General features: G+C 43.6%; 6 protein-coding genes across 8 annotated transcripts in view; 2 read left to right on the forward strand and 4 right to left on the reverse strand.

Annotated features, from left to right (window-relative positions):
- Window positions 1-4142, reverse strand: part of ubr3 (ubiquitin protein ligase E3 component n-recognin 3) — a 29774-nt gene extending 25632 nt beyond the window's left edge. For 2 of the 3 annotated variants that reach the window (XM_037487680.2, XM_062564823.1), the window contains exons 1-8: window positions 3262-4137; window positions 2113-2252; window positions 1667-1819; window positions 1350-1505; window positions 799-839; window positions 620-686; window positions 409-539; window positions 15-243 (exon numbers count right to left, since the gene is read on the reverse strand). In XM_037487680.2, coding sequence (XP_037343577.2) covers window positions 15-243; window positions 409-539; window positions 620-686; window positions 799-839; window positions 1350-1505; window positions 1667-1819; window positions 2113-2252; window positions 3262-3695 — 1351 coding nt within the window. In that variant the 5' untranslated portion in view covers window positions 3696-4137. Of the gene's footprint in view, window positions 1-14; window positions 244-408; window positions 540-619; window positions 687-798; window positions 840-1349; window positions 1506-1666; window positions 1820-2112; window positions 2253-3261 lie in introns of all 3 variants that reach the window. The other variant, XM_062564824.1, reaches the window with a different exon arrangement.
- A 387-nt stretch (window positions 4143-4529) lies between these two features.
- On the forward strand, window positions 4530-6938 carry mettl5 (methyltransferase 5, N6-adenosine). Its single transcript, XM_037487684.2, has 7 exons — window positions 4530-4771; window positions 4856-4970; window positions 5057-5241; window positions 5909-5988; window positions 6323-6374; window positions 6442-6491; window positions 6831-6938. The coding sequence occupies exons 1-7, from the start codon at window positions 4669-4671 to the stop codon at window positions 6870-6872; spliced, it is 627 nt and encodes a 208-aa protein (XP_037343581.2). The 5' UTR covers window positions 4530-4668; the 3' UTR covers window positions 6873-6938.
- On the reverse strand, window positions 6540-11003 carry ssb (small RNA binding exonuclease protection factor La). The gene is made up of 12 exons (XM_037487682.2): window positions 10831-11003; window positions 10061-10127; window positions 9877-9980; window positions 9046-9220; window positions 8551-8658; window positions 8354-8457; window positions 7987-8058; window positions 7860-7902; window positions 7639-7779; window positions 7369-7555; window positions 7126-7275; window positions 6540-7040 (listed from the first exon to the last, which is right to left on the reverse strand). Exons 2-12 carry the CDS (start codon window positions 10118-10120, stop codon window positions 6961-6963), a joined length of 1224 nt encoding a protein of 407 aa, XP_037343579.1. The 5' UTR covers window positions 10121-10127; window positions 10831-11003; the 3' UTR covers window positions 6540-6960.
- A 272-nt stretch (window positions 11004-11275) lies between these two features.
- Window positions 11276-15671, reverse strand: klhl23 (kelch-like family member 23). Its single transcript, XM_037487870.2, has 4 exons — window positions 14264-15671; window positions 12939-14168; window positions 12269-12421; window positions 11276-12191 (listed from the first exon to the last, which is right to left on the reverse strand). The coding sequence occupies exons 1-4, from the start codon at window positions 14268-14270 to the stop codon at window positions 11881-11883; spliced, it is 1701 nt and encodes a 566-aa protein (XP_037343767.2). The 5' UTR covers window positions 14271-15671; the 3' UTR covers window positions 11276-11880.
- Window positions 15672-15816: 145 nt separating this feature from the next.
- On the reverse strand, window positions 15817-20699 carry phgdh (phosphoglycerate dehydrogenase). Its single transcript, XM_037487873.2, has 12 exons — window positions 20413-20699; window positions 18977-19128; window positions 18817-18882; window positions 18665-18719; window positions 18392-18490; window positions 18147-18279; window positions 17904-18052; window positions 17662-17814; window positions 17216-17354; window positions 16845-16972; window positions 16534-16756; window positions 15817-16170 (listed from the first exon to the last, which is right to left on the reverse strand). The coding sequence occupies exons 1-12, from the start codon at window positions 20548-20550 to the stop codon at window positions 16016-16018; spliced, it is 1590 nt and encodes a 529-aa protein (XP_037343770.1). The 5' UTR covers window positions 20551-20699; the 3' UTR covers window positions 15817-16015.
- A 926-nt stretch (window positions 20700-21625) lies between these two features.
- Window positions 21626-24752, forward strand: cfap210 (cilia and flagella associated protein 210). Its single transcript, XM_062564845.1, has 9 exons — window positions 21626-21781; window positions 22372-22568; window positions 22693-22866; window positions 22946-23151; window positions 23225-23381; window positions 23503-23642; window positions 23734-23926; window positions 24010-24174; window positions 24262-24752. The coding sequence occupies exons 1-9, from the start codon at window positions 21733-21735 to the stop codon at window positions 24616-24618; spliced, it is 1638 nt and encodes a 545-aa protein (XP_062420829.1). The 5' UTR covers window positions 21626-21732; the 3' UTR covers window positions 24619-24752.
- Window positions 24753-24826: the final 74 nt, after the last annotated feature.

Genomic DNA, 24826 nt, shown 5'->3' on the forward strand with positions numbered 1-24826 from the left:
TTTGGACAGCTTACCCTGAAGTTCACTTTTAATAAGGCAACTCTCCATCATGTAGAGAAGGACTGTGACCATGATGTCCAGCAACTGACACTCCTCGGTCACATGTCGAGCAAGCTCCTCGTTGCTGAACAGCTGCACACTAATATGAACAATGCGGTTGGACATGGTATCTGACTCGTGGCTTTTCATCAGTGTTTTCATGATGAATGCGTAATGTTGGACAAATGTTTTTGTAAATGTGATCTGCCGGAGAGGAAGAGAAAAGCCCATTACACAATTAAGGTGTACTGTTACGATGCCATCGCCTCTAAAAAGGACGATTCTATTTGCCGTTTGGACAGATATTCATCTAAAAGTGATAAAAGACTTGTATTTCTTCATATGAAGGTAATTGTGAGAGGAAAATACCTTGTAATCTTGATCTGGCAACATGTTTAGTAGGAAAGTGACCATCTTCTGAGGAAACTCGTATTTTATTGTCCAAAACAGCAACTCCTCTAGAAAGCATTTGTGCTTCAGAGATTCAATAATACACGAGTCTGAGGGCAGAAAAAGGCACAGAATAAGATGGCCACATGGTGTAACATGTACTCGTGCACTTTATTTACTTCACATTTACCTTTGGTACTGCTGCTCAGCTTCACCCTCTTCCTCTGTCCAACAGACTGCCCTGCATCTTGGTCTTCCTGAGGGGGAAAAAAAGAGAAAAATAAAAAAAGGTTTACTGGTTAATTTTAGAAAATTTCCTTTGAAATTGTAAAATTAGTACGTTATTGTATGCGTGATGATGGCACATACCTCTTTACTAGACTCGTCTGGGCTCTCTGGTGCAGGGGTTCCTAAGTAAAACGAGAAAAAGATTGAGCCAATTGAGAAAATACATACAGCTGCTTGAGATAACTCAAAAAGGCAAAACTGATTTTGTTCAACCGGCGATATTGAACGCAAGTTAAAATAAGCTACATTATAGGCTAATTCCTTAAAATGGTTAAAAGGTTTGATTTCTCTAGAAATAAGTGCTGATATCCGAGCTGTTTGGAAGTAAAATCTAAAACATTTATCTTGAACTAATGATATCATACATCAATATTATCTAGTAGTGTGCAGTGGGGAGTTTAATAGAATACAATCTGTGAGCAGCAGAGAAGGTGGTTAGTACAAGTTCACATGACTCATATCAAATAATGTGTGAAAGCTCAGTCCTAACATTAACTCAACATTTCTGGCACCTGCAGGGCTGGGACTCATAAAAAAGAAGGGTCATTATAAAGAATTTCAAAACAGTTTTGAAAAAGCTGACAGATGGTTAGTGACCATATGCTTCAGATAAAAGGATGTGCTTATCATACCCAATAGGACCATTGCTCCTGCACCTCCTTCAGCACCAACGGGGACATCAGCAGTAGCCCCTTGGGCTTTGTCCTCCACAGACACCAGACCCGAATTCTGCAAGGCTGACAAATACTTGTCATAGTTCTTTTGAGCATACAAATTCTCCTCTTGGCCTGCAATAGGGAAGCAAAACAGAAATTGCGTTACATTTTTAACTGAAATTGACTGAAAGTTTAATAATGTAAAATTACATAAAACCAAGCAAGAACCACTAAAATGATGTAATATGGCAAATGGAAATTGGGCCCACACAAACTCCAGTACAGATATTTACCCATGCTCAACTCCTTGAATGTTTGCTGATTGGTCAAGATCTTTGTCAGTACAGTCCTCATCGCCCCTCCCATCTTTGTGAGCTCCTCCAGGAAGGAGATCTGAGGCTCCAGCTGCTGCAGGACCTTCTGCAGATCTCGCTCAGTTGATGTGTCTGGTAAAGCAAGATAAGAGATGTATCAGACTTTGTACATTGTGAACATAATACCAAGTGAACAGTTGTATAACACTCATATCCTGCTTGCAGAGCTATTTCTGGTTTGCACTTGATACGCAGCAGGAGGTCCACATAATATATAACATATCAAAACAAGAGAAAATATAGAAAATACTTTTAGTACTAGTATTGTGAAAGTCAAGTTTTTGTAGATACATCATTTGTTCAAGATGGCAAGAGGGCCAAAACATATGATCTCCTCGAGAGAAGAATGTCAGGCGTGTCTTCACCTGGTTCAATGTATCCATCTCTCAGATACTGTATAATGCAGAGGATAAAGTGAGGCAAAACCATCTCTGACATCAAGAGAAGGTCTCGAGGTATTGAGGGCACATTCTCCCCTGTTCTCAACCGATGCCGTCTGCAAAACCTGCAAGAAAAAAAATATATATTTATATTAATGTTACAGACCGGTCATAGAATTTATAGCAGCATTCTCCCTCCGTCGCTTCCTAATTACGTTATTTTCAATTATATGATCATTCCGGTAAATTATATAAATGGGTTTAAATACAATTACATTTTTATTTTAGAAGTATTTTTTCTGATCACAGACTTGCAGAACTTTCAGTAGAATAACAGATTGCGTTAAAGTTTAAAAAATTGTAATTAGGCGAGCATTAGCACTCTAATGATGAAAGCCTTCCAGATACTTACCCTATCTGGAAGTATCTTATCCATGGTGTGATTGACAACAACACAATCTACTCTTGCTGGTATGGCTAAAACTGTTTGACCGAGACAAATCAGTCTGCAGAATGCTGACAAAGATCTAATGCCCTAATATTGTGTTACTTATGGATAAGAATATAGAAACTGTGCGAATAATTTGTTTTGCCTCAGACTTCCAATTTAGTACCTTAGTAATGATTATACACTATGGTTTCAATGAAGGAAAGCTACAATCAATAATAATAATAATAATAGTACAATTATTGGAAACACTTGCCAAGCAAATAATAGAACATGTAAATTAAACTCTACAAATACAATACTACGATATTATGATGTCCACGATCTAAGACGACATGGTATCTTATATTAAGAGATGGACTCAGCATGCATAGTTACATAATACAGCTGGGGGTATAATAGGTGTTGTTATGGTTTGCCACACTGGCCTCTCGGAGCAGTGCTAACTTGACGTACTTGGTCGTAATCATACAGCCGCCGTTGTAATATTCAAACCAGTTGCTGACAGGCAGTAACTCGCACGAATATATCATGCAGTAACTGTCACACCTGTACGCTAAAAACAACACGGACATAGGGAAACGCCACTCGCTAAGTTAGCCCACGTCACCTGTCAAAACAATAATGACTGCTAAGTTAGCTTCGCCGGTTGGGCTAGCTAGCAGCGAGCGTTAGCTTGGACTCACCCACTCTCTCGCATGACATTAGCGTCTCCACAGTCACAGGCCCCACCCGCCTGGCTCCGGAACATGTTGAAATCATGGCCCGTGTGGTCTCCGTTATTGAAGCACTCGGCACACAGAGACATGCACGGGGAGATGCCGCAGGCCCTGCATCGATACGCCACGAAATTCGCCGTCCAGACCAAGCCGCACAGGGTCGCGTTGTCGTACGACCGGACGGTTTTGCAGAACTCGTCGAAACCTTCGCCGCCCGCGATTAGACATTTACACCAGTCCAGGGCCTCGGTGTCCGTCGCTGGTTTTTCGGGATTTAGCACAGAGTCGAGCAGCTCCCGAAGTTGCCGGACCCCAGGGCTATTGTCGGCCCGACTCAAGTCTGCTTTCAAGTGGGCGGCGGTGGCTTTCTTGTCCCGGCGCAGCAACGACGCCGCCATCATGCTCTGTGGCTTGTTGAGCACAAATTTATTTTTGTTGTCTTGCTTCCATGTTCTCGGGCTTTCTCGCGGTATGAGTGGTTACGTTCGTCGTTGGCTGACGGGTTTAGCCCACGACAGATGATGCCAGGACATGAATCGGACTCAAGCATCCGATCGAGCGGAATCGAGGCGTTCGTCCTGCGTAACCTGCTCGGTTCTTGCACAGTCACGCGTGGTGTTTAGTTATCCGGTTTCTAGGTAACCGAGAGCTTCGTGTCGAACCGTCCGCCCCTAAAAGACTGACGAAGATAACACGTTATCTCAGTGCACCCATGCGACACAGGCACGGCTGTGCAGAGCGGCCCCAACTGGACTCCGTATAGAAATTATTAGGCAAATTATAAATTATCTTTTCAACTGAATCCGCCTATAAATAATTTTAGAATGACATGCAGTCCCCCCCCTCTTCAGTCGACTGAACCGTTTGCCCGACTACTACCCCCCCCCCCCCCCTGAAGTTATAAAGCTGGGGGAAAACACTAAGTAGTCTTGTTGGCATGACTGAAACATCTTAGTTCACCCATGAAATCAAATTGTTGAATGAGCATTTAATAAATATTGTACATTGTTATCGCCTTCTGAGTGATTTACACGTGTGCACATTCATTCTAATGTATTGATTTTTTTTAATCATCAGTCTTTTTTGCTAGCTCTTTAGCAGTTGTATTTTAATGAACTAAAACCTCCTAAAATCCCCCTAAAAAATGTGAAACGTCGCGTATAGTTCGTATTTCATTTAACAAAAATAATGCAAGGAGGAACTACCATCACCTTTTCCAGGGGGGAAGCCGGATTGTTTTGATTGCTGCACGTTGCGCACATTCCTCCGGAAGTCGTCTTCAAACCAGCTTTACAGCGAAGATAGCGGAGGAATAAACGTTGTAAATACTTTTCGGGTTTGTGGCACATACGTTTGCGGCAGTAAAGACGTTCGATGATGAAACCGAAAGCGTTAGAGAGTCATTTACAACAAGTGGACTCGTTTAAAAAGCCGAAAATCCTTCTTGAGCAATATCCGACCAGTCCTCATATAGCTGGTGAGGCGACAACGTGTTTCTACTGAAGTGTTTTGATAGTGCACATTGCTCTCACTAACTTTACTGTTTCCCCCCCACACACAGCACACATGCTGTATACAATCCAGAGCACGTTTAATGACATTGAGGGTAAGCTAGTTGCAGATCTGGGATGTGGCTGTGGAGTCCTCAGCATTGGGACAGCGATGCTTAATGCAGGGTGAGTGTGTCCGACCGTCGTCTTCATTACATCAACATTGTTCTTTTTCAATAGCTTTATATTTTTTATTTCTCGCTCTTATTTAGTTTGTGCGTCGGCTTCGACATTGACAACGACGCACTGGACATATTCAGAATCAATGCAGAGGAATTTGAGATTTCTAACGTGGACCTGGTCCAATGTGACCTTTGTTCTCTGGAGGAAGGTGCTTACGCGAATACATTTGACACTGTAATAATGAATCCACCATTTGGAACAAAACACAACCAGGGTGAGTACAGTTTAAAGAGCTTCCATGCTGATTTAGTATTGTGCTTCAATAAAATAATAGAACTTCCAGATCGGTCCAGCTGAGTTACCCTGGTTTAAGATACTGTTTGTATGGGTCAAAGTACGAAAGCTACAAGCCTCATACTGCAAACCGCTCATCTTTCTGTAGGTACTCCTTTTCTGGTAAACTCCAATATGTATCGATCTCTACCACACCTGAAATCGTTTGAGATGACTTTTGTGCCATATGACCTGAAGCTGGTAGAGATGGGGAAGATTCCCATGTTTGTGGCTTGTTGGCAGTCACGTCATTGTACAACTTTGTGAAATGTGACATAATAAACCCACAAGGCCCCATTCTATTTCCAAAGTTATCTATTTAGTGGATGGTGGTAGAATTTCACATTTGAGTTGAATTACTAAGCATTGATAACATAGAACAATATCCATTCATTATTGGTTGACTGACATTGAACAAACCTCCGGCAGAGGTGAGATCGCCACATTTGTCATGGTTTTATGTATTGTCCATCACTAATGGATGGTTACTTTGTCACAATGGATAGGCAGTGAGAGCCAAGTAGTTAAATATAGAAACAGAATATCCATATTTTACCCTTAAATAGTCATTTTTCATGCATGATATTGGTTTTTATTCTTTGTTGAAGGGATAGACATGAAGTTCTTATCAATTGCGTCAACCATGGCCAAGACAGTCTATTCACTTCATAAGACTGCAACACGCAAGGTGAGTAGTGGCCGGCCTGCAATGGGATATACATGCAATTTACTCAGGTGCAGGTTTCAGCCGCAGATTAGTTATTTTTGGGTTAAAAATAGTGAAAGACTCAAGACCAAGATGATTGTTAAATGCTTAGTTCTCCATCTTAATCCCAGAGGTTAAGTTAAACCTACATTTTAAAAAACCAGACACGTTGTTTTTTTGTGAGGGGAAAAATAAAAACTTTTGTAATTGTTGACACTACTTTTAAGCCCCATAAGTCGAAAGGTTCTCAATTTAAAAACATGACTCCTCTATAGTAAGAAGATTGATGCACGTTTAAATCCTGATATGATTACAGCACATTCAAAAGAAAGCGAACGACTTGGGAATGAAGATGGAAGTAATAGCAGGTGAGAATAATACGGTACATCTTCACTAATCAAATATTCACATGCTGACTGCGTGTTCTCTTTACAGTACTGAGATACGACTTGCCAGCATCTTACAAGTTCCACAAAAAGAAGACGGTAAGGCATCTTAGGGTTTAGGCTTGACAGACAAAACATTAGCACACATTCAGATTCATTTCTGTTTTATTTGCTATTCACATATGGAAACTTAATAAAAAATAAAATCAAAAAAGCGCAGAGCTGATATCCTCATCATTCACTGTAGGGATTCTAACAAAGGAAAATAACACGATGTCACACAGGTCTTACACAACCTACTAGATGTCAACGTGCAGCTTTATGTTGGATAGTAAAATCATAAACATATTAAGAGAAATATAAGTTTACAGATAATGAGGCACAATATAAAGAATTAAAAAGCTGAAAACTGACCACGTTTTGAAAATGGTTCTCTAGGTTGACATCCAGGTGGACTTCATAAGATTCTCCAAAGCCTGAAACTTTCACTGGAATGGATTCAAGTGGCCTCTGCATTTTCACCGTTAATAAATCTTTTCACCAAAATTCTGCGTGTGTGACCATGTGACTAAGATCCGTTTTCAGTTTTGGGAACCTTTGCTGCGGGACCATCATTGTCCTCTAGTTCTCTCTTTGGGACGACTGGTTCTAGAGGAAAAACATAAAGTCGATACGGTCAAGCACGCAGGAGCCAAAGTGGGTTGTTAAGTCTCCAAAAAGATGACAAACTTACTCTCGTCGTTGTCCTCATCGTCGCTTTCAAATTTCATCTTTTTGCCCTTGTACTGACTTCTGCCTTGATCTCTTCCATCTCTTCCACCTCCTCTTCCCCTTCCTCGACCACCTCTCCCCCTTCCTCGACCACCTGATCTTCCTCTGCTAACTTTAAAAAGTCAGAGTAGCTACATTAATACAACGTAATGAGTTACATTATGAAATGCCTTAGTTTAAAACTAAAATATGAAACTGCATTTACCTCTGTTTTTGGAGCGGTTGTACGACTCCTGCTGTGCGTCAATAATATTCTTCAGTTCGTCTTTCTCCTCGTCTCCATCAAGTACCTGCCAGTTCACACTGTTGTCCTTGATCTTCAATTCCCCTCCGCTGGCTTCCTTGGCTTTGTCGAATGCCACCTTCGCATTTCCGTCGAAGAGGAGAGTGCCCTTGTTGAAAGTAAAAATAGGATTAAAATGACACCTCTCCTTTCTACAGAGTGCGTTGACTTGTATGTTACGAGTTTCCATACCTCTTTGGCCCCTCTTGTAAAATTAACCCACTTAATCTTTCCATGCCCCGAGAACAATTCATGGAAGTCCTCTCGTGAAACATCTTCGAGCTCTCCTGAAAACTTCAACAAGCAACCTGTCTGTTCATCCAAAAGCAGACCCTGCAACACAAAGCACCAAATCATTATTACTGTGGAGTCCAGCAAAGTGCAAAGCTCATTAGCAATACGGAGCAGCTTACCATCTCTTTGTCTTCTGCATTTTTCTGCTGTTGTTCCACGTTCCTAAGCGTTTTATGGGAAGGATCGTCAGTAATTTCCCAAAAATACACAGTAGGTTGTCAGAAAGTACGTATTGAGTGCACTCACTGTTTAGCCTTTGCTTTCGTCTCTGCTTTGAGTTGTTTTCTCTCTTCGGTTTTCTTTACATGGTAGGCTTCTCTGCAAGTAAAACAATGGCATTATACAAGGTAATATTCAGATGCATCGGTTGCCAGGAAAGAAATAAAACCAATCCTTTTCTAGATCAGATGTTAAACGCAGCTGTAAAAGCACCAACTGTTTGGTACAGTTAATATGGTTAATTTCCGAAGAAAATAAAGCCATAAAAATGATTAAAACACGTGCCATTATATGGATTAGTGGCTAACATCACATCTTGGACAGACTCTCAAATAACTAGACAATTGATCAATTGTCCACTGGATACATGTTCATCCAAGAAACTATAACTTACCTTGATAACACAAGCATCTCGTTGTCTTTGAAGGATTTTATGTCTGAACGTTCTAGGAACAGCTTGGACGACTCCTCTGTGTCAAAACAGATGAACACGGATCCCTATAAAAAAAGAATACAGAAGTAATTAGATGAAAATCACCCAAAATTACTGGCGAAAGTCTGAAATTGGAATTGTTAAATTGAATCCCTTACCTTGAACTGCCTTTGCAGGGTTCTCCTCATCTGAATGTTTTCGATGGTGCCTTTTGGATTCAGCCACTCTTGAATCTCATCAAGGGACGTGTCGAGGGGGAAACCTTTCTAGAATTGAAAAGATGAGAATGTGGGGAAAACATTAGTACAATCAAAACATAGCAATACGAGAATGCACATTTATGTACAAACAATTGCTAGCTAAGGAAACACCATGTATATATATCAGCTAAAGCTAATAAGTACAACAGTATATTCTAACTCAAAGGATATAAAGTTCAGTTTGAATTGGAACAGTTTTATTTATTATTATATTGATGAGCGGAACACCTCTGTTCAGCAGGACTACTATAGTCTCCAAATGAAAACTATAACCGTCATGAAATGAATATATCACATTATTTAAACGTACGTTAACCGAGTGAAAGCAATAATCAAAACATCTGCATGCAATTAAAAAAAAAGAAAAAGAAAAAAAGGAAATGAAAATCTTACCATGTACACAGATTTCTGTTTAAGAGCGTCTTTGTAATCATCATTCACTTCTGGTAAGGGCTTGTTTGGTGACCTCCGGACTTTAGTCTTGTCTTCGCTTATTTCCAAGATACCGGTCTTGGATTTCTGGAGAGCTTCAACAATAACGCTGGTTTCTGTAGTTAAACACTTCAGTCTGGAAAGAGAAAATAAATAATATCGTCTCAAACAGGAAAGCAAGGCCACTGAATTACTACTTGACTGCTCTTTCAAGTTATTCAGTTTGATTAGAAAGGTAAAGTGCTGACTCGTACTGACATGGCTACATAAATCTCTATACACTTTAATTAGTTGGATTTGGCCAAGATGTCAGTAAGAGGCTCCCTAACTAATGGCCCTGCATTAAAACTGTCAAAATGTCACATTATTCTCATAGGTCTTCCTGTATGTGTGCATGATGTGTTTGGGGACAGGGTCACGTGCGGATCCTGCCCTGTGTCACACAATGGCCCCACAAAGTCATGGCTGTCTTTCTCACGTTTTTAGTCGACGTTGCCCTATCTTGCTATGGACGCGTCAGTAACTGATCAGTCATTTCACGCAGATGAGACCCATTCAGGGAGGTCAAAACAAATAATTCCTCTTCAGCTGTCAGAAACAAAAGCACACATCCATTGTAAAATAAATTGCCACAGCCTTTGATAATATTTAACATTGTGGCAATTGTTCTGTACTAATTCAATAAAATCCTAGTACCAATCCCTATGAAAGGGTAGCCTTTTGTCAATTGATCAAATGAATAAGAGTAGTGGATCCACACTGTAGACTGAGATCAAAACAGGGATAACAAACCTGTTGAATTTGAGCATCGTCTCCAAAGTCACCCAGCCATCATCAAGTTGCAATTGCTCTTTGAGAAACTTGTCTCGAGGAAGATTGTGATCCCCAAAGTAGTACTGTGGGTTGGGAATGAGAGCAGTTTTAAAAGCTGAATTAAAAAAGGTCTTTTACAAAATATATAATCAAATCAGAATACCTCAATTTGTCGGGCCACTTTCAGCTCAACTGGAGACATCTCTTCTTGCTTTTCTGCCATGATTTCTCTGTGTTGAAAACAGTAATACAAATTATAGTGGATGCTGTTAGCAGTATACCATGTTAAAACAGTAGTGACATCTAAGGAAAACAAGAAGTTGACAGTCAAGTAACCAATTAAATTCAGCAAAAAAAGCTCAACATGCTCTGGTTCCAGCTTCTCATAACCGTGGGGACAGATTTTCTCTCATATCGCTGTATACGGATTCCCTTTGTAGATTTAGTTCAAAGCAAAGAAAACAACGCAGTGAGTCAACATAAAATGATTGTCAGGAAGAAGTTTTTGTCTGGCCCGGATGCAATTATGCAGCTTGCTAACATGCTAGCTTAGCGTTATCTGCAGCAGCTGTACACCGGCCACGCTGTGCTCGCACCACAGACTTTAGCCAAAGCTAAATGGTTCGCACACGAAGAGCGAAGTCACGCTTATAGAATCTAGAAGGAGGTGACAAAACACGTGTTTTCAGTGGGACGTTTAATTAACGTTAGCCGCAAAATACGGCAGCGTGTACGGTTACATTATAGCGTTAGTCATTACAGTCGGGAGTTAACGTTACTCCATATTAGCGAAGCATGCTGCTTAAACACACAAGACGAAAGTGCCAAACATTACGATTATTTTATAAAGTCACAGAACCCCCCAAAGCATGCATACGGCTATTAGACACCATGATGAAATCCGTTCGTGCTCACTCGAAAAGTTATACTTACGGTTCGTTGAGTCTCCGCTAGCAGCACGTTTAGTCGTTCAAAAGCAAAAGTCTCGGCTTCTCGCACGTTGTGGAAGTGCGTGCTACGGCTCCCACCGAGGACCAAAAAGAGTCCGTCCACTCGCTGCTCCGCCCGCTTGTAACCGAGCAGCTGCAGACAGTTAACGTTACTGTCACACCACAAGGCTGTTTCTGCACTCATGGTTGTATTTTATTCTTATAATGTAGCTACATTCATTGATTTTTTTTCCACCACTTGTCAGAGGCTTATTGGGAACAACGTTTATGTGGTGATTGATGTCCAAAGTTTCAAGCAGAAACGTGTGAGCAGATTTGTCATTAGTTGAAGATGAATTAAAGTAGAAAATGCTTTTAAAATATTTGTTTTAGGAAACAAACACATCACAGTATTATTTTTTAAGAAAGCAGACAAGTGCATCTTGTTGTAAATCGCCTTTTATTGCCTTTTTTGTTGTACATTGCTTTATTCAAATTGACTTTATATATTCATTAATATATTTACCTGGTCCTCAAGCCTGCACCTTCATATACACATGCAACCAGGATCTAATTCCATGTACACATGTTTGGAATTAGACTCCATGTGTATGCATACATTGCGAATAAAGCTGATTCTGATTTAAACTACAAATTATATCAAATTTGATATAAACACGGACAGACTGTGCAGCCAAGCATAGTTATTCACGTGACTGTTTACAAACAATGTGATAAGCGTATATAGTCCAATGTATGCTATAAGGAGCTCAAATACAAATTCAGAAAGAAATCACAATTTGAATATTACTCATCGTTATTTTCTTTTCAATTATTTCTCTGATCTAAAACAGAAAAAAAGGTAAAGTGCTAATTATGAAGCCCCTGAGTTTAAGTGATACTTGTTATTATATTCACAGTTGGAATGGGAAGCTCTCCATAGCAGCCGTAACACCGTCCTAACCCGAGATCATGTGTGATATCTGACACGAGTACAGTTCACAATCTGATCCATTTGGCACAAACGTATGCGATACGGAGTTGACCACACTGTTTAAACACTGTAAACACAAACGCTTCCATGTGATCTGGTCGGGCTCGGGAGAGTCCCCACAATCTCCCAAGAGTCCAGCTCAGGGTTGTATTTCTCAATGGTCTGCAGGTAAGTCCCTTTGGAGTAGGAGTATCCCCCGGTTACATAAATGCCACCATTAATGACCACGGCCCCACACTCCATCCTCCTCTCCTTCATCACCGATATCGGTCTCCATTCGTCTCTCTCTATGTCGTAGCAGTCTGCGACAGTCGTCTGTCCGCCCACCAAATACAGTTTGTTGTTGAGAGACACGGAACACAGCCCGTACTCTGGAAAAAAAAATAGAGGATTTACAATCAGATCACAGCAATCGGCATGTTTTCCATTCCTTTTACTGTCCTCATACCTGGATGCGGACTTATTGTAATGATGCTCCACTCATTGACATCTGGCTTGTAGACTTGGATTTTTTCATAGGTGCAGTTTCCTCTGTACCCATAGTGACCTCCGGTCACATAGATTTGATCTCCCATAACGCAGGCAGTGGCATTTCCTACACCTGCAAAGAAAACAGGGGTTAGGCATCAATTGATCACCCATTTACTTTATTAAACGTAAATGATTTAAACCTGCATTCATTAATGTTTTACATAATGATAGAACTAACCCAGTGAAGTTGTGGGCCATCAAACCAACACAATGAGCAGAAAACCTTTACAAGTACAGCTTTAAGTTGTAAAGAATGTGAAAACATTCATTATTTTCCGTTCAGTTTTTACTTTCGTGGACTTCTTATAGCTTTCAGCTTCATAAGATGATTCAGCTGTTACATCAATTGAGCAAATTCCATCTAGTAAACACGGACCCGAGATGTGGCTGAAAGCTCCGAGGTCCAACGTTCATTCTTGACCTGACAGCAATCGAGTAAGGAAAGGAAATCTTCCAAGTTGCAACCGATTTGCGTGATCTGCATCGGCAGATGGAAGCGTGAAAGAAGAGGATCATGTGACCTACCAAACTCCCCCCCTAGAGAGATTGTTAACACCGGCGTGCCCACCACTTGATAGTTTGCGTACCTTGGATCATTTTGGCCAAAGGGGACCATTTCTTCTTCAAGGGATCATAATATTCAGTATCTTGCTCTGGTGCTCCTCCTCGATATCCTCCAATGGCATAAATACAGCCATGCAGCGCCACGGAGCAATGGTAGTATCTAGCTGTGGTCATGGGGCAGCCCTCGGCCCATTCGTCGTAGTCACAGTTATAGACCGAAACCGTGTCCAGGGCCTCAACCGTGTTTGTCCTGTAACCACCGGTCACATAGATATTTGCTCCAAGTAAACTGACGCTGTAGCTCTCTCTGGAGTGGTCAGGCATGTCTTTTCCTCGTACCCAGGTGTTACCGATGGGATCCCATATGTGCACCTCGCAAAGAGGGTGCCAGTAATATCCCCCGATGATATACATGCTGGAGGACATTTTCCCGCTCGCCGGCACGTCTTTGCCATTGGGCCGCGAAGCCCGAACGACCGCAGATTTAAAAACGTCTTCGCTGTTGGGCAAACGGCGTCTCTGCACCTCCAGAGCAGCCTCGAAGTAAACCTCATCGAGGTCCACGTGGACGGCGAGCAGCAGCTCCGCCGAGCGGTGGGCGCGGCCATCGAAGTCGTGGGTCACCCACCTGGCCACGGCATCTACCAGCGCGTCGTCCCTCTGCGCGGCGAGGCTCTGCGCCGCCAAAACCCATCCCAACTTCCCGCGGTCCAGCTCCAGGAACTCCTCCTGCCGGATGAGCTCGGCGAACCTGCTCAGCATCACCCTGCGCGCCTCCCTCTCCAGGCCGGCGCACAGGTGCAGCTCGGCGAAGGCGTGCATCCCCAAGCAGTTGTCCACGTCCAGGAGGCGAACGAGAAACTCCTCGCAGGCCCGCTTCACCGAGACGAACTGCAGCAGGTCGGCGGCCTCCAGCAGGCTCTGCACGTTGCCCTGGGTGATGCTCAGCTGAGCCGTGTACACGTAGTTCACCAGGGCGTCCATGACCCCGCAGGCCACCCCGCTGAGCTTGACGACGCCGCCGGAGCGCTCCCGCATGTCGGCCGTGAACATGACCTTGAAGTAGGCGCTGCGGGCCGACAGCAGCGCCCTGTGGCAGTGGAACACCTGGCCGGACTCGCCGCACTGCAGAGCGACGTCGGTGAACAGGCCGCCGACGTAGAAGCGCCGCAGGGCGTCCAGGAGTTCCGCCGGGTGGTCGCCATCACGGAAGTCGTGTGTGTAGAGATCAGATTGCTTCTGGGACATTGTCTCTGGGAGAGGGGAGGGGGGAGGGGGACAAGGTGAGAGGAGGTCAGTGTTCTGGTGACACAATGTGAATATCCTCTTTAATGTAAGGCTACATTACCTCTCATGCTGGTTCCACCAACGTCCCTGTGGTTCAACGCTCGACAGAGTGTCCTCTATTGGAACGCTCCTCTTTAAACACACACACACAGACACATACAGACCTCGATTTAGCTCGTGCAGGACTGTTGCAGGACTGTTGCAGGCAGCTCTATCCTATTTTGGTATTTATGTGCACTGGCCATCCCCCACTGCCCCTCTCCTCTCCTCTTCTGCAGCATTCCCCCCGGCCAGCAGGTCCTTGACAAAAGCCAGCGATCGTTCAAAGGAATCGACCCACACGGGATATTTGTATATATAATTTAACCCCAATCCAGTCTCGGGAGGCACGTGCGTGGGCCGGACACGCGCAAAAGCGACAATATCAGTCGGTTCAGATCGTATCCGAGGCGGCGCACGGGGGAGGATCCACTGCGCGGTTCGCACTCCGTGTTTCGCTCCACTCTTGCCGTTGCCATGGCGTTTTGAACCCACTTTATGTTCAAGGCTTTACCTAATCCGAACAGGGATTATCAGATCGCGCACGATATTCACTGCTGCACGAGGTCTCACACATCGCAAACACAACGAGTCTTATTTTGAGGAGATTTTAAAGCCGATTTAAAAAAAACGTGTTTTTTTCTTCTTAAATTCCGCTAATGAATCCCCCTAAATGCTAAACACTTTCACAAGTACAAGTGTAACGTATTCAAAGTAAAAGACGACCCTTCCCTTCTATAAAATGTCCCCCCCGTGTCTGTTACTATTATAGAACTGGATTATTATTCACGCATAACTGGGTTTTTCACTGTATTGTATTGAGGTGTTCATTCATTGTTAATCCATAGATTAATCTGCTGATTGATTTCTCCATTCATTTATCGGTTAATTGTTTTGTAAAAGAAAATCTGGAAAAACGTGAGAAATAGAAATTAATATTGCATTTTATTCAAATTGCCCGGATTTAAGAAAAAAAATTACGATACAACGCAAGATGCTTTTTTAAGCTGTTAACACGTTCCATTATGTTAATTGCAACATCATTCATAACTAAAAAAAAATTGGACTAAAATATTATTTACTTGTATTTAAATGTCAAGAATATCTATATGTATTATATGTATATATTATATAAAAATTACTTTACATAAACGTTTACATTTCAAAAGGCACTATCATACATGTACTTTAGATACTAAATATAAACTGTGGACCATTTCAGAATATCGCATATTGCGGATGGTAAATGTGGGATTATTTTTTAATATATAAATTCTAACTACAAGTACATACTATCACCAAAAGTTATTTTCCACCGTAACTCATTCTTTAACATATGTTTCTCAATACTATTGAGGGTTCAGATCAATACAACATAATAGAATAAATTAATTAAATGTGTACAACATTTCCCTCTGACATGTGGAGGAATGAGAAACCAACCAGTTTTACTGGAGATGCATCATATTTGATGAGCTTTGCAATGTGATGCAATTTAAAAATACGACTTGAATTTAAACAATACAAGTCTTCTTTATTCTACATCGCTTCTTTACAAATCAAGTCAACTGAACGGCACATGACAGTGAATTTATTTTGAGTTCAACAAAGTAGATGTAAAACACACTGGAATGTTACCAAAATGTCAAGTTTTTAGCCACAAATGTTCAACCTATCGTTGTAAACCCTTAGTTAGTTGTAAACCCTAAGACTGAGATGGATCAATTATTATTCGACAATCTAGAATATTTATGGACAGCATTGCTCCCGTCATCTAAATAGTGATCTGTGCGGCCTCCTTCACCAGAGGCTTCAAGGCACTGAGGTCTCTGGGGAGAGAGGACACCCCAACACAATACCACAGATCCCCAGAGCAGTCTGCTGGAGCACTGAAGGACTCAATCTCCACTCCCTCTGTGGCCAGGAGTCCTAAACAAAGAGCAAATAGACACGAGAACATGAGGGTGATTCGTAGGAAATAAAAACACAGCTATCACAAGTCACAAGTCGGCACAAACGGTCATCCAAAATGGAAATTCTGAAGTTAAAAAAAGATTTTGCCTTGGTCACTCACACGCAAGGATCCCAAAAAGTTAATGAAGAAATTAAAGAAACGAACCCTCACGGTTTACCACTCGAAACCCCAAATCTACCCTTCAGCTACTTTAAGCAAGAGAAGCGTTGTCAACTCCATCAGTCAGCAAGACACACGCACACTATGCGGCATCTGCCCGTTCCACTGAGCAAGGCATCATTTAAAAATAAAAAAATTAAAAAACGTCAGTTTCTCACCAGCCACTGAGGAAAGGAGCTGAGGACTCGGGGAGGCCTTGAAGAACAGCAGATTTCCAGCGAGAGAGACGGGCTGTCTGAACACACTGTCGCTGAGCTGCAGCAGGACGGGCTCGCCGCCTCGCACCGCACCGCTGGCTTTGTAGCTGCAGCCGGTGGCCTCGACCTCCACCGTGCACGCTCCACTGGCGGCGCCGTCAGACGCACAGTGAGACTGGATCACCTGAAGTGTCCGTATGAAGTGAATATTACGTTTTTTTTATTTTTTAAGTTTGTCATGTGGCATTGGCAGGACTGAGATGATGTTTTACCTCGATCCCAGACTCCTTGGCTTGGCTCAGCACGTTGACGAGGTTTGGGGAACAGCCAGAGTCGCGGCTCAGCAGTCCGACCAGCACTGAGGAAGTCATGTAAGCAGTGGAGGACTTCATGCAGTCCCCTGGTTTGAAGAAAACGGCACAAAAGAGTCAACTCCCACTGGAAAGTGAGACATTATAAAGAAAAAAAAAAGTCTTAAGGAAAAACTGAACAGAAAAAACAGTGCTTCTTCAACAGTTGATTTCCAGCAGTAATTTCCCAATCATACCACCAGGGGGAGGAAAACACCATCACAACATTATTCTCCTCCAGCTTGGACAAACCGGTCAGGCCACTGTACAGTTGTTTAGAAGGTCGTTTTTACCTCGTGTAGTGATTCGCACGCGTTCAAATGGTTTCGTCGAAGTAGTGCAGGACTGCAGCACAGCTCCGACGGCTTCTCCAAGTTTGATCAGCTGGTGGGAATCCTGGGAGAATGTGCTGGCCAGAACCGGTGCATTTACCTGCAAAAAAAATAAAAAATAAAAAAGGAGTCAAGGTTAAATCGGTCTCAGTAAGCAAATTGTGGATGTGTGAAGCAGCTGATAAAAACACCTGTTATCATTTGAATGGAATAGCATTGTATTAGTATATAGCGTGACACACATAGTAATCTATAATGAGTCCAACATATGCTCTGGGTTAAAACATTTTTTATCCATCTCACAAAATTGCTGAAGTTGCCGTTTGAATGTGCTTTGCAGCAATGACTCTCGGATCGCGAGAAGTAAGTGGTTGGAACCGGTACAGAAACCACCCAGCAGAACTTACGGCTCCAACCAGCTTCTTGCCTTTCACCATGTCCACAATCTGCAGAGCGATGTCCTCCCCACAACGGGCCTGAGCCTCCTTCGTGCTGGCGCCCAGGTGAGGACAGCTGATGACATTGGGATGCTCGACCAATGGGCGGTTCTTAGGAGGCTCCTGCGGGCAAACGCAAAGACAAAAGTAGGAAGCGTGATTGGGCAACGAGGTAATAATAATAATATCATTTTAAGCTGCACTAATCTTGCCTCCACAAAGACATCGAGCCCGGCTCCTCCGCACTGTCCGGACTCCAAAGCTCTGAGGAGCGCCGCCTCGTCGATGATGCCCCCTCGTGCACAGTTCACAACCTTCACTCCCTTCTTGCATTTAGCAAACGTTTCATCCCCGAGCAGACCTGGGGCGGAACAAAGAATAAGAAGGGAAAAAAAAACGATTGAAAGCAAACTCATTTTTCTGTACGGTTGACGACGGCCCCATGTGATACCCACCAACTGTGGAGGGCATTAGGGGCGTGTGCACAGTGATGTAGTCGCACTGGGGCCACAGCTGCTCCAGAGACATCTGCTCTACCCCCCAGCCGGCAGACACCTCTACCGGAGTGATCGGATCATAGCCGATGGTCTAGAAAGAGAGAGAGAGAGAGAGAGAGAGAAAAAAAAAACTTGCAGTGTTTGTTAAGTCGAAGCATCGATGTGAGGATTACCCACATCCCGACACGCGTCTCTTTACTCACCCTCATGCCGAATGATTGCATCCTGGAGGAGACTTCCTTTCCTATTCTTCCGAGTCCAACTATTCCGAGTACTTTGCCGTACAGCTCTGCGCCCATGAACTGCAAAAAAAAAAAAAAAGAAGAAAATCAGACAACAGACCTGTGACCCAGTGCAAGTGTCGCACCTCATTAGTGACGATTGGCCGAACAACGGAGGCGACCGCGCAAAAGTAATCGCTGTGTGTGTGCCGTCTGCAAACAGCACACGGGGGCAGAACTAAAACCTCTGTGTACCTTTTTGCGATCCCAGTTGCCTTGTTTCATCGACATTGCGGCTTGAGGCACATTTCTGCAAACAGAATGAAATGATTTCTGTACGGTTATCCACGATATAAAAAAATTAAAATTAAAAAAAAAAGAAGAGTTGCATTTCGGCAATTGGGCACCTTGAGAGGCTCATCAGCAGAGCACACGTCAGCTCGGCGGCACTGATGGTGTTCCCGCTCGGCGTGCTAAAGAAAAAAAGGAAGAGAAATTCGATGGTTAGTGGACAGTACTTTGTGTGGGGACTGCAGGTTCCAAGTTGTGCGCGGACTGGGCACTTACTTCATGACAATAATACCCTTCGTGGTGGCAGCATCAACATCCACATTGTCCACGCCAGTTCCAGCCCTCCCAATGATTTTGAGATTGTCAGCGGCGTTGATGACATCGGCCGTTACCTTCGTCGCGGATCTGACCACAAGGCCGTCATAGTCCTGGTGGGGGTGGGGGGTGGGGGGGGAAGACAGCCGGTTGATCTCACGGTGTTTGACATACGTGGTCGTCCCACTTTAAACTAGACTAACAACCGCACAAAAATGTCACGTCAATGTCAAGGTCATTTCTACCAATATATATATTATATATATATACTGTATACCGTCTAGACAATTACTTCTTCTAGTCAATTACCTGAATGTATATGCACGTTACGTTACAAACTAGGAGTGCAGTCTTGACTCGTTAGTGCCGTTGGTTTGGGCTATTGTGAAAGACAACCGAACGGGGACCGCCTGAAAAGGAGGGGCTTGGTCCGCTTCCAGGGCCGAACCCTTGAGTGAAAGCAAATGGACTGACCCGAAGGCCTGCGTGATAGCAGATGAGGGTCTTTTGGTCAAAGAAATCCAATAGCTTGACTACTAAAGCAAAAAGTGATCTCCCGAGCTGTTTAAGTGATGATACAGCCGATTAATACACTAGATCTTTTGTAACTATGGCAACAGGTAAGCTTGTCCAGTCATGTGTTGTCACCATTATTATGCTGCAAATGCTGCTTTACAGTCTTCCCTATTTATGATCAGTGTTTGGCTAATAATTCTCATGCAGAAGTACTTTTAAGCATTTACTTTCTAATCACCAAGACAAATAAACTCATGGGATGCACTAATAAAACAGTCTAATCCAACCACTGCTCACTTCTGGCCCCAGTGGCTCAACAGTGTTCCACATCCAGTCCTGCAGCAAACCACTACAATCCACTGAGTCGGCACAAATGCAAATGCACTGAAACATATTCCGACAAAAATAGCTTGCACAAAAGCGAAATATGTATTTCTACCACATGCACCGCCCTGCATTATGATGATCCCATGTGCCAATCGGCTGCATGGTGGCACCCAGAAGAAAAATATGGTACAGCCGGTAAATCGAGGGATGAGTTGCATCAGCTACTGAGGAGGCGGTACAAAATGTACATTCAATTGCCGTATCTTAACCGGGCACATACCGGTCGGGCTCAGAGGAAAAGTAAGAGTAAGGAAAGTTAAAAAGTTCCACTTTGCATTGAACCCCCCCGCACAAATAAGCTAATGAATTTGCTTTTGAATATTGTTCATTGAATATTATTCTACGCAGGGTAAAAAAAAGAAAGCACACAAGCTCGCAAAAATATGCTTTTCAGATTTAACTTCCTTTAATTTGTGTAGCATTTGTAAACGTTCTCATTGAAAAAAAAAGAAGAACGAGATCGCAACTGCGCAGCAATCGAGTGCAAACTTTACCTTGATCTCCGCCATTAATTCATCCCTCTTCATGTTCGGTTTTTCGGTAACTCGGATGCCATTTTCCTCCAGAATCACCTTGCAGCGAGGGTCAACACTTTCACTGATCAACACGGTCTGGATGGAGATCGGGGCCATGTTTCAGGGCTTTTCTTATCGGGTGGCTGGTCGCAGGGTGCCGGGTGTTTGGTGGCTGTAGTCTCGGTGAGTTGATGGAAGCTGCGGAGGGAGGCCGCTCTTCGCTCTGGCGGTTTTGAATGGTTTTTCTCGCGTTGAAGACGCGCCCCTTTTCGAACAAAACCACGCCCCTCGTGCATCCCCTGGTGTGACGTCACCGCGAGAGGCAGTTGCATCCACGTGCTGAGACAAGTTTGGTGAGCTTGTCGAGTCATCAGGTAACAGGACGAGAGCAACGATGAATAACAGATAGATATAAAGAAAATATACAAGTATTTACTGTGTACCATCATTATTTGACTCACTGTAACTTCCCCCTGTAGCATTGCATCATCCTGTATACTCATTATATGTTTAGTATGACTACAACGTGTGTATTTGTGGAAATATGGAAGTGGAAAGTAAAATATTTATATGACGAGAAATAACCATATCCTGTAAATAATAAACGCTACTGTTAATGTTATGCCAACATGTGAGATGCACTCATAAACTCACACTATGTCGGTTCCTATCGAGCTCATAAAATAAAATTTAAAGTGAGTGGTTTTAGTTTTTAATGTTTTGCGCTTTTTACCGGCCCACGTTAACAGTAAGGACAGAGAAGTATCAAGTAAGAAACCAGATGTTGGAGTCATATGAATCCAATTTGATTATTTCAAAGTATGTCAGTCTCATGACAGTGCGCCAGTGAGCCAGAGAGGACCATACCAGGACCATCATCATTGGTTTTATTATAAGCCCAGGCTCAGAAGATCATGCCAAACTTCCGTGGTGACTCAAAACAGCGTGATATAAATTAACTATATCTAAACGAGTTGAATCATAATTTTTTCATACGGAGATCTGGGTTCACTTACAAACTGTATTAAATAAATTATTGTCAACCGTTAATGTAAACATTTAAAAGGCAAAATAAATACCTTCATGAAACGTGATATGTGCATATAAAAAAGACAGCGCCACCTGTCGCTCAGCAGCGGAACTGCTTTCGATTGGTTCACGCGTTGCCGGGATACAACGCAACAAACGCGCAAACCGGCACAGCTGTGTGCAACATAGAACAAGTTAAACGTGCTCAGGAGATTTACTGTGAATAGTAATTCATAGATTGTATTCCTGGGTAAAATATATCGAAAACAAATGTCGTCGGTTGTCCAGCATGGCCGACGCACAGGCTCCAGTAGGAGAGGTGAGGACCCAAGAGCTTCTAGTAATCACACGCAAGGTATTTAAGCTAATGTTAGCCGCCATGGCTAACAGCCAATATGCAATATGTCTTAAAAATCCCGTAACGTCAACGAACACAAGGGTCAGAACAATGAGAGCAAAGAGTGGCTCTGATGACACATTATGTTATGCATTCACCCGTTGTCTTGCCCAAACGTGTAGCCTATAAAAGATAAAAATACTTGGTGTATTCATTTAATTTTTAATGACCTTGTTTTAGATCGAGTGGAAATCTCCCCCGTTTAACCTTCCCCATGAAGAAATGTTTTAAATGTCTTCTTTTGATAAAAACAAAGAATTTTAAACATTTAGTGTTAAAGCATATCTGAATAAGGCGTTAACATATGTGTTGCATAATAAAACAGTATATAACACAAAACATGATGAAAAAATAAGTGTGCATTGGTTATCAGAGGGTACACTTGATCACACACATCTTTTGGAGGCTTTTGGAATCCTCAACTACCCGCCACACAAAGTTCCCATAAAAAAAATGTGTATACATGCAGCGTCTTCTCACAGTACTTCCTACCTTTTTTTAATTTTTATTAGAGGAAGGCAACAGGATGATCCAGCCACCCGACCTCCAACAAGTCACTGTCTTAACCAAAAGTGAATGGATGAGGATTCAGGATGAATTAAACATGGCTAATAAAAGCCAGGAGAGTATGAGAGAGGCAGCCAAACAGAGGGAGGCCTTGCATTTGCAATCGCAGGAAGTGGTGAAACTGTGGTCCAATACCATCGCTGTAAGTGCCCTGTGTGGTGGTTTTCTCCCATTTTATCAGAGGTTGCCCATTGAAAGCACGGTGTTCTGCTGTAAAAGATACGATCGGGGAAAAAGTTTGCACGCTTTGTTTACCTTTATCCAAGGGCCAAAGGCAAAAACAACTGGAAGCAAAGAAGATCCGGCAGGAGATTGAAGAGGAGAAAAGGAAACAGACTGATATAGAAGAGGCCAAATATCAGGAACAGCAGCGGGAAGAGGCCATTGAAAAGGCCAAAAATCTGCTGTTCCATCAAACAGACCCTGTTAAGGGATTACATGTCAGTACTGCATGTACACGTGTGGCCATATATGTTGATGTTTTCGAGATAATGAATGCTCCTTTCTACTTCCACACAGGGTGCGCTCCTACTGACAGAGGTGCTGAAGGAAAGGGAGGCCCAGATTGAACTGAAGCAAAGAATCAAGAAGGCCTCCAACGATGTCGAAAAAGAAATACTGAATAAGATAAAGACCAGCGAGGAAAAAGCCTCGAGACAGGAGCAGGAGAAAGCCCTTCAGAAGCAGCTTGGGAGACAGGCTGTTGTAGAGGGCCTGAAAAACCAGTAAGTCTCCGGTTTCCTGGTTTTGACGGAAGCATTTTGCTTTCCGTGAGCGAACGCGATTTCTTCTCCGTAGGATCAAGGAAAACGAGCAAGCGGGAGAGCGACTGAAAAAAGAGAACAAGGAGGACGGAGAGCAAACCCAACGCCTTCGAGAGCTCCACCAGCGGGAGCAACGAGCGGAGGAAGAAAGACGAGTGAAGCTGAGGAGAGACCTCATGCACGCTCACATGGTGGGGCCTCATGCACGCTCACATGGTGGGGCCGCAACGGTGCAGGCCAACCGCCATCTTGGTCCTTTTGATCGCGACGCGACGCGGCCCGGCATACTCATACTGTTTACTATATTTACAGGAACACATCCACAATAAGGATCTCATGAAAGCCACAGAGCAACAGATACAGGAGGCCGAAGAGGAGCAAAGGAAACTGTTCCTCTCTGCAAAACAAAAAATGATAAAGCTGCGGAAAGACAAAGAAAAAGAGATGTTTGGGTAAGGCCCGGTCCGGCCGTCGCCGGCACGAAGCTGATCCCTGGCGTGTCGCCATGACGATGTGACTCGAGTCAGTGTTTTCATTCTTCAGAGAGGCGCAAATGCACAAAGAGGGGATCATGAACAAGCTGGTGGTGTCGCAGCAGGGTAAAACTGCCAGAGAGGAGCAGACGATCGCAAAGGCTCGCGCTGAGCAGGAGGCGAAGCAGGAGCAGCAGCAGAGGGAGGAGGAGCGGAAGAAGGCCGAGATGATGGAGTCCATCGCTGCACACAGGGAACTTGTGGTAAGATGAGACAAGAATCCAATGTTACCGAGGCCTTACACTAGTAACTTAAACATGTCTTTGTTTTGTTTTTCTTTCATCAGAGGAAAGAAAAGGAGCAGAGGGACAAATCGACAAAGCAGAACGCTCAGGACGCTTTGGAGGCCAAGAAAGAGGCTGACAGAATATTCTCGGAGAAACAACAGCTCAAGGCTCAGAGGGCGAAAGAAGACGAAAGAAAACTTCAAGACTTCCGCGCCGCACAAACGGTAACGTCCGAAACGGGCGGCGTCGCACCATCGGGGGACGAGTTTTATTTGGTCTTTGACACTTGTGTCGCATGCATCTGACTTAAGGCAAAAAGAGCCGCCGGGCATCAGCAGCTGAGACGAGAGGAGCACGAGTTCGCGGCCAGGAAGGCGGAGCTCGCCGCCGAGGAGGAGAGCCGCTTCCAGCGGTACTCGCAGCGCGTCATTGGGGAGGCGGCGGAGGCTCAGAGGAACGTGTTTCCGCTCTGCAAGGCCGCGGCGGGGGGGCTTGGAGGAGGAGGAGGAGGAGGGGGCCACGCAGCAACCAACAGCTACCTCGTCCAGGACCTCACCGGGGCTCCGATGCCCAAATACGTCTCTGCTGCCACCCGGAACGTTAAAAAGCTTTACGAGGCCAAAGACATCCAGGACGCAAAGAAGAGACTCGGGTTCACTTGGTCATAGGTCGGCCCGGGCTTCAATAAAATCCTGCAGGTGTTTTGATGTCTGGAAGCCGATCACTTACGACAAGCGCTTAATGGTTAGTTAACAAACAGTGATGCAGCTGCATGGTTTTCATACTTGGAAAATAGGAGCCTCGCATTGTGACACCGAATCAATCGATTAATGGAGGTAGTTGAACACTGGATGGTAAAATGTTATTCTCCTGAAT

Source organism: Pungitius pungitius, chromosome 10 (genome assembly GCF_949316345.1).
Source record: "Pungitius pungitius chromosome 10, fPunPun2.1, whole genome shotgun sequence".
Taxonomy (NCBI): domain Eukaryota; kingdom Metazoa; phylum Chordata; class Actinopteri; order Perciformes; family Gasterosteidae; genus Pungitius; species Pungitius pungitius.